Genomic DNA, 9493 nt, shown 5'->3' with positions numbered 1-9493 from the left:
GGGGTCAAGGTTAGGGGTGAAACAATAAATATTTGAATTTCAAAATATTTTCTAAAAATAATTTTATTTTTTTGGGGAAGGGTGGAGGTCGAGAGTTAAAATATTAATATGGACCCATATATGAAAGTTTTGAAAAATCGCTTCTAAAACTTGGTAACAGAAAGTTTTTTGAAAATCTGGAGAAAACTTGCAATACCCATATTTCACCGGTAGTTTACCCATAATATACCCATATTTTAATGGGTAAAATATGGGTATAATCCAAAATGTTATCCATATTTAAAATCACTCTTTCAACCCATATTTGAAGGACTATTTGGGCGGGTCGGTGAAAAATAGGCTTAAATTATCAGCACTAGTTTCGCATAATAAATAATCTCATCGTCGATCTTCCTCGGTACTTTACTACTCAAATAGTGGACTAAAATATTCAAATGCTCAGTATTATTTATTTTTTGTTTGTGAACACATATTCAAATGGTGGACTATAATAGAACCTTAGTTTTATTCTTAGTCACTGATTAATATATATCATATCATATCATACATTATTATAAGTGGGAAGATTTTAAGTTCAAAGTTGGATTACGAAAAATGCCCTTCACCAATTTTTTGAATTGAAAAATCTTTATTAATTTTCAAAATTAAATCAATAATGACAAATAAACTAGACCAAATACATGAATCGATGTTACAACTTGTCATTTTCCATTTCTTAATGAATTTGATTGTTAAACCTTTTAGTTTCCACCATTAAACACATTCATTCACAACCTTTCATGTACTTAATTTCTCCCTTTATAAATTGGATAAAAAATACTAATCCACTATACTTTATTTTTCATCATCTAATAGTTCTTATGTAATATTCTTTTATTGGTCACTATTTTTCTTATTGCTTTGTGCCTTTGTTCATTTTTTATTTTAATGATGGAGAGAAACACAACATATAATAGTTTTCATGGTATTTTTCTTATTGGTCACTATTTTTCTTGTTGGTTTGTGCCCTTGGTTCATTTTTTTGTTTTAATGATTGTTGGATTATTTGAGTGATGATTCTAATTGGTAAAAATATTGTTCAATCCTTACAAGGTTCTCATTGCCCCCCCCCCCCACCCCAATAAGATTGTTGATATTTAAGTTCTATGCTGAAAGTAAACACTAAAAAGACTTTATTTTATATGCACAAAAACACAGATAGGGGTACTTCAGACAATGTTGAGCATTTTGTATCAACAAGAGTTGGGCCTATATAAATTATAACAGTAACAGAGGTCAAGCGTGTGAGGCGCATTTCGAGAACTAGTATTACTAAAAGCATAAAAAAGAAAAGTTAAAAGTTGAATTACGGTTTTACCCCTTCTATAAATTAAATTGTTATAAAATTTTTAAATATTTGATTGTATAAATGTAATTAAATATAAATGACTTTTACACTTCCTAGGATTAATTCTTAATTAAATATCTAATTTAATAATAATTATCATCTATAATCTATATGTATATAATAATTATTTAAAAAAAACATTTAACTAAATTGCTACATTTTTCCTCTTTCTTATAACTTTTTCCTTAAAAGGAATGACTCTAGCTTTACAAATTTAAATTCATTGATTCTTAATTACATGATAAAAACATAATTGTTCTTTCTACATGGTTTGCTAACTTTATTTTTTTTCATATTCTTCATTTATTTATTATATTTTTTAATTACTTATTCAACTTTTATGCTCTTAATATTAATAACTCTCATTTTTTCATATTCATAACCTCCAAGTATTTAAACTAAAACTTTAAGATATCTTTTGTATTCCTTATATTTTGTTTATATAAATTCAACTTCTTTAATTCATGAAACCCCAACCAAGATTATTAGGTTATTACTTTTATTCTATAGTTAAAGTAGATGAAGAAGACTCTTGAATTTTGATAGGACATGGAAGGAGTAGATAAGAACTTAGAGAGTTATGTACTAATTTTGTACTTATTTTTCAACTATTTATACATCAGTCTACATGGAACAAACGTGCCTTAGAAACTAGTATTAAAAAAAAGACAACTTGATACATACTTGAAGTCTTTACCAATAATTACTGAGCATTGGAATATTTTAGTCGACCAATTGAGTAGTAAAGTACTGAGAAAGATCGATGATGAAGATTATTTATTAATCAAAACTTAATAAATAATATCTTGTCCCAAGTGATCACGAGAAAAAAAGAACTGCTGCAGTTATTCTACATGTTCCACCTCCAGTTCTTTAAGCGAGCAAGGTTTATTCAATTGACAATTTATATCTTTTCTGGTATAGCGTTTCCTTGTTATTGTCATGAATTTATGTAAAAGTATTATTTTATCTTGTAAGTCTCAAGCAAGCACATCAGTCCCTAGTCAAGTGTTTACGCAGTTCATCAATATAGAGAACATTGAATCAACTTTCTAAACGGTTCAATCATACTTAAATTCTTTACTAGAGCAGTATGTCAGCCAAAAATCAGGTCTCCTGAGCAATAGTACTACTTATTCAGCCCACACACTTGGAAAGTTGATGTCACACCCTAGGCCTACACCCTGCGCGGGACTGGCACTCGAGAACAATTGTTGGCTCCAAGCGAATCCTTGGTGTTGCTTACTTTCTCGGCAGAAGACTTAACTCAACAAAGATACATCTATGAAATAAACTGAAATGTCATAAAGGAACATTCAACTGGACATTAAGGCAAACTCAAGTCTCAACATATAGTGACAATAAAAAGACTAAAGAACTAACATCATACTGTCTATTTATAAAGCCTATAAACAACTCAGATGGGTGTAGGGATAGGACCACGACATCCTAATGAACTAATAATAAAAACTAAAAGCAATAAAGGGATCCTCCGGAAAGCAAGGAGGCTCACCACAAGACTATGAGGTGGTCAACTAAATCAACAGCGCGCTGGATATCGATCTTAGTTACCTGTGATAAAGGAAAAATGACATCAGTACTTTAAATGTACAAGTATGCGAGGGGAATGTTAAAACAATACATAATATTGAAAGGAGTTGAAGAACTTACCTGGCTCAAATCAATTCAACATAACTAAACGCAATTAAATATAAAGCAGTTTAAAACAATTGCAATATAAAAAAATTGTTTAAAACATGACGTCAACTCTTTGTGTATGCAAATATACAAATAAGTCCGAAATTTATGTAAAAATACAATAATTCTATATATAAAAATACAAATACTTTTGGGGATTTTCTCTAGCCTACAACCATCACATAAGAACTATTGTGATGATACAACATTTTGCCTCACGCTGTCAGGGTCTTCCTATACCGTTCCATGAGTATATAACCTGAAATACTAAGTGGATCCTCCATTCTATGCTAAAATCACTACAAGAATCATCTAAAAGTATAAGCCTTTTCTACCCATGGTGACTACATGTTTCTGGGGATTGTGAGTTGTCTTGACTCTTACCCATATTGGTGCTCAATACTACTCCTAAAATTTATGATATTAACTCTTATGTATAAAAAACATACTTCTTTCTTTGATTTGAGATAGTTTCTCAAAAACATAGCTTAAAGGCTATCTTGGAAATTAAAGTTTCCTCTTTTGCTTCTTTAAGAAAGCGATTACTCTTTTCTGAAAACAAGCTCAAAAAGCTCCTTGGAAATCTCAATTTCTGTTCTTATTTAAATGTGAAAATATTTTAAACTCTTTGAGAATACTTAGACCCCATATACTTCTTTGAAGAAATGAACTTCAAACTATACTCTTTACCCATCTTGAACTTCAAGTCTTAAGACAAAGTTAAAAGCATTTGCAACAGACTTCTCAGTTTGCGCGATTCCGAGTTTCGATGAGTATATTATGACCTTTGGAAGTTGGACTTTGTGATTAAGGAAAGTCCAAATCCAAAATTTTTTTAGGGTAATTTAGTCTTGTCCATACCTAATTATTTTAATCCATTTTACGAGTTTAATATGGGTCAAATCTGATTTTAGTCAGTTTTAGAAAAGTGAATTTCACAGTGGTTTGGAAAAAGCAAGAGGATAAGGGGAAGCAAGAATGTTCAAGATTCGTTTATTTCACCGAGATTAACTTGTGGATTTCGTGGGGGGTGATCCCTACAAGGTATGTGATATCACATAGCATTGGCTCAATTTGCCGACACGTAAATAATGATTTGTTTTCAGCAAATTTAATTTATTAAAAGTTTAGAAATTTAATTCTTGATGGGTTTGTTGAAGTTCCAATTGATTCTTGTTTTGTTGAGGATTTGTTTGATCCTAATATGTGATTTTAGGTCCATTTATTAGTAGAATCTGATGTATTTTGAACCTTTAGTCGATTCCAAGTGTTAGGGAAAGAACCTATATAGTTTAGAGAGTTTAGAGCTATAAAACGAAGAACAAATTTTTTCAGATGAAATCAGGAACCACCTCCGCGTCGCGCGCCCACTTCCCTGATTAAAATGTTTTTGTTTCATGTCACAGAGATAACACAGAGTGTTCTGTATCAAAATCCATTTTAGAAACCAAATTTTAAAATATACTCCGCGTTGTGGACCCATTTTTTCATATTTCAATTTTTGGTATTTTCTCATTATTAGCTATCTAAAATCATCATAAACTTGATGAGATCTTTCCAATAAAAAATTAGAATCCTTAATCCATAATTCTATTCAAGGATTGGTCAAGAATCAAGTCAAAAGTTGTTAAGATCAAAGTCAAGATTCCAGTTACCAGCAGTTCATAATGTTTTCCAAAAGTCTTTCGCAAAAGTATTGACTTTGTTTTAAGACTTATGTTTTGAGTTCAGCAAAGAGTAAAGTCGAAGTTCATTTCTTAAAAGTTATATGGGGACTAAGTATTCCCAAAAATCTTTAAAATGATGTCACATTTAAATAGTAACTGAAACTGAGATTTGAAAAGAGCCTTCTGGCTGTTTTAGGAAAAAAGTAATGGTTGTTTAAATGTAGCAAGAGGGGAAGCTTTGATTTCCATGATAGCCTTCGAGCTAAGTTTTTGAGCACTAAGATCAAATTATAGAAGAAGTATGTTTTAAATATGAAGAACTAATATAATATAATGTAATATTTATTTTTGAGAGTAGTATTGAGCATCGATATGGGGAGAGTTCAGAAAACTATCAACCTTATAAACCATGTAGCCATCATGGGTAGAAAAGGCTCATACTTTTTAGATGAATCTTTTTTGCGGACACTAGTGGAGTTATTCATGTCCTATACATTTGGCAGGGCACAGGATGCTCTGGCAGCGCGACAAAAATTATTGTATCATCACAATAACTCTTATGTGATGGTTGTCTGTTAGAGAAACTACCTCAACAGTATTTTTTATTTTATATACGTCGATTTATTTGTATTGTTAAGTACATCTAAAAGTTATTTTTATCTTTTAATACACGTAGAGTTGACATCATGTTTTAAACAATTTTTCTTTATATTGCACTTGTTTTAAACTTCTTTATTTTGAAATGAGTTTAGTTATGTTTAGTTGTGCCAAGTAAGTTCTTTAGTTTCTTTCATATTTATTTCAAGCCTATGTTGTATTAACTTTCTAACTAGTATACTCGTACATTCAATGTAATGATATCAGTTTGCCATCATTGTATTTTGATGTGTTCCAGCGCACAGTTGATCCAATGAGCAGTTTAGAGTTAGTTAGTGAGCCTCCTTGCAATCTGGACGATCCGTTTTCATTGCTTTCTAGTTTTAGTTAATTAGGATGTTGTGGGATTTGTCTCAACATCCATCCTCTTGTTTTTAGAGGATTTATAGATATATTGTTATAGTTCTTTAGTCTTATAGATTTCTGTCGTATCGTTTAAGGCTTGAGTTGTCATTTTGGCTAAGATATTATTTCTTTAAGTAATTAAATGAACTTATCTTTGAGTTTAAGTCTTCCGCTGAGTAAGTAAGTCAAGCTAAGGGTTCACTTGGGGACAAATGGTTCTCGAGTGCCAGTCCCACCTATGGTGTAGGCTCGGGGCTTGACAAATATGGTAATAGAGCCCATAATTCAAAAGTCCTAGGGATTATATGAAGCTGTGTCTATAGAGTCCTAGTTATCAATGTGAAAGGTTCACATCTATAATTAAAAGGATACAACCTTTAGGAATTTATTCACTTCTTTCGTATTCATTTCATGCGTTAGAGTTTAATCTCTAAAATGTTTCCCTCTAATTCTTGCTTGCACGTGTTTCAGATAATCATGACTCTACAAAGAACAGTCAGAGGTCGTCTATATAGGAGGAATGTTAAATCTCGTAAGCAAGGGATACCCAATGCACCTGAGGTGAAACCCCAAGGAGAACTTACTGATGTCGAGTTTAGAGAGGAAACAAGAATGCTCAGTCAAGTTCTTACTAATCAGTTTGGGAAACAGAGGGGATATAGGCAGGTGGTAGTTGATACTAAAAGTATCTTTGAGTTTTTAAGAATGACTCCTCCAAGCTTCATTGGTTCAATCACTATGAATGATCCGGAGAACTTCATTGAGGAGCTGAAAATGGTATTTTATGTGATGCATGTTGCTAATACAGAGAGTGTTATGCTAGCTGCATATCAATTGAAGAGTATAGATAGGAGTTGGTTTGATTAGTGGAAGGAGGGTTGAGATGATGATGCACCACCTTCTTGTTGGGCTTGTTTTGAGGAGGCCTTCTTGGGGCGTTTCTTTCCCCGAGAACTAAAAGAGTCTAAGGTATGAAAATTTCTTACCCTTAAGTAGGATTCTCTTAGTGTTCATGAGTATGGGTTGAAATTTACCCAACTACCCTGATATTCCCTAGAGTTGGTTGTAGACATCAGGAGTAGACTAAATTTGTTTATTGCTGGGTTGTCTCATATCTCAAGTAAAGAAGGTAGAGCTCTGATGATGATAGGCGACATGGATATTTTGCGATTGATGGATTATGTGCAGCTTTTTTAGAAAGAGAAGCTCAGGGATAGAGAAATGTTTAACAACAAGAGGGACAAGAAAGGAAATGAGTTTGGGTAGTATAAGAGTAATACTAACCGGTCATTTTTCCAACAGATGCAAAAGGGACCTGGTCCATCATCTGCTAGTGCACCTACACCTAAGAACAAAGACGAGTACAATAATCAAAACTTAAGAGCTTAACCTGCTTATTCTCAAGGTAGCATGGCACAAGGGGGTAGTAAGTCTCATACATGGGCCAAGTGTGGTAGGAATCATTCAGCTACTTGTTGTGAGGGATCCACTTCTTGTTTCAAGTGTCGTCAGAATGGGTATTTCATGCAAGAGTGTCCAAAGAACAATCAGGGAAATGGTAATGGGGAAATGGATCCCAGTCTTCTTCAGTTGATCCATAAGGAAGAGCTACACCTAAAAGGGCTAATGTCAGTCCTAGTGGGGTAACAAACCACTTATATGTTGTCAATAGTCGCCAAGAGCAAGAGGAGTCACTAGATGTTGTCACTGTATGCTCTAAGTCTGTGATCTTACTTTTTATGCTTTTCAAGATCCAAGAGCGATTTTATATTTTTTAAATCCTTATGTTGCTATGAATTTTGATGTTATCTTTAAGATACTTAATGAACCATTCTGTGTTTCTACATCTGCTGGTGATTTTATTCTAGCATAAAGAGTCTATCGTGATTGTCATGTTTTTGTTAATCACAAAGTACCATGGCTGATTTAGTTCAGTTAGACTTGTAGATCAAGATGAGTTAGGGGTATTTCTTGATATGGTTGGAAATCCCTTGGAAAGATCTTCCCAATGACGCCGAGTTTGCACTATTTCGATATCATATGAGGAAAATATGTCTTTCTGAAGTTGGGTTGTTGAAGTAAGGAAAGTCTAATTCCGTATTAAAGTAAGGGCGAACTAGTGTTTTCACCCATCTATTTTCTAATCCATTTTAAGGGTTTATTTGGGGTAAAAATAAGTTTTACATCAAATTAAAAAAATTATTTTACCCTTAGGGCTTGGAGAAGAGAAAAGAGAAGAAGGAAAAGGGAGAAAGATCAAGGATTTGTCAAGAACACTATGGTTTTGCCCGTGGAATTTGTCGGGGGTGATCCCTATCAAGGTATCTGAGATCCTTTCATGTTGGATTAGTTCACCCAAACACTATCTTGTTTAATTCAAACTTTTTAGTAGATTGAATGGTGAATACTGAAGTTCTTGAAGAATAATTGTTGGATTCTTTCTGGTTGAGTTGTTGGATGCCTAGAGTTTATTTGATTTGTGTTATTGGGTTGTTTTTCGAGTCAAATTTGTTAGGTATTGAGGGTATGTGTAACACCTCAAAAATGAGTTAGATGAAACTATATCCTAACACATTTTTCATCAGGTTTCAAAGTCATAAAAAAATTTTATAATGATGTTTTGAGGCAGTGTCTAATGTTTTGTGATGTTTGGAGGTCAAACGTCCAAGAACGTCAATGACGTTCAAAGATTTGCCTTGAGACATGCTTGTATGTTTAAGTGTGACTTTGCATGTTTTACGTGTTCATTTTTTATTGAAATTGATATAAGAGGCTTCTAACATGTATACGACTGTATTTAAGTTGGAAACGTCTGGGCACGACTTCCAATAGACAAACTTAAGGGTCCTTGAGGAGGACCCAACTTTTGAACAAAAGTTGTCACAATAAGTCCAACCAATGAGGGGAAATCGACGCCCAGTAGGTTAGTCAACGACCCGTAGATTGGGGCATGAGTCTATACTTCGTATGGGGAGATTAATATCCCATTTGGAAAGCCTCTGACTCAAACCACGGACCAGCAGGACCGTCCATAGGTGGGTCTACGGGGTTAGCTTGAAGACATCGATTGACACCTGCAGAATTTTTTGTTGTCTCGGCCAAGCCTTGGGCATTTTAGGTATTTCACCAAGCTTCCTAAAAATAGTTTGGGAGGCTTCCTAAGGGGTATTATGTGTATTTTAAGTAGTTTTATAAGCCTCGAACCCCTAACCAAGTCATTATTCAATATAAAAAAAAACAAAGAAGAAATCTCTAGAACACTATTGAAGCTTGAAGGGAGATTTGAGCTTGAAGCTTGATTTATCCATTAACTTTCTCTCAATTTCGTGCTTAGGATCAATTAAAGTATGTTTTTCATCCTTGAATCTTCTTTCTTCAAGGCGCCAAAATTCAAAGTGTTTTTCCAAGACTTTCTCAAAGTATGAATGTTTAAATTGAAATCTATCCATGGGTTCTTGCATAAAACATTTTGAATCAATGAATTATGACTGAATTGATGTTAGTTTGATGATTTTAGACTAAAAATTCCATGAACCTATTCAATTCATGAATTCCTTATTTTGGCTATTTAATGGGTTATTTGATCATGTTTCTATTATATTGATTTCTTGTGTAGATTGATTAGGACTACTGAATTATGAAAGAATATGTTAGAATTGTATGTAGGCTGTCCTAAATGATTAATTCATATTGTATTATCTTGAATCATTCTATATTGTGATTATTGAAATGAATTGGT

At 33.0% G+C, this 9493-nt stretch overlaps 1 protein-coding gene across 1 annotated transcript in view; it reads left to right on the top strand.

Moving 5' to 3' along the window:
- The window catches only part of LOC114074402, a 21998-nt gene extending 14443 nt beyond the window's left edge, over positions 1–7555 (top strand). Inside the window, exon 2 of the mRNA XM_027912320.1 lies at positions 6226–7555. Coding sequence (XP_027768121.1) covers positions 6226–6621 — 396 coding nt within the window. The 3' untranslated portion in view covers positions 6622–7555. The remainder of the gene's footprint in view (positions 1–6225) is intronic.
- Positions 7556–9493: the final 1938 nt, after the last annotated feature.

This window comes from Solanum pennellii, chromosome 10, assembly GCF_001406875.1.
Source record: "Solanum pennellii chromosome 10, SPENNV200".
Classification (NCBI taxonomy): domain Eukaryota; kingdom Viridiplantae; phylum Streptophyta; class Magnoliopsida; order Solanales; family Solanaceae; genus Solanum; species Solanum pennellii.
The sequence above is the reverse complement of the archived record's forward strand: the minus strand, read 5'-3'. Positions and strand labels throughout refer to the sequence as shown.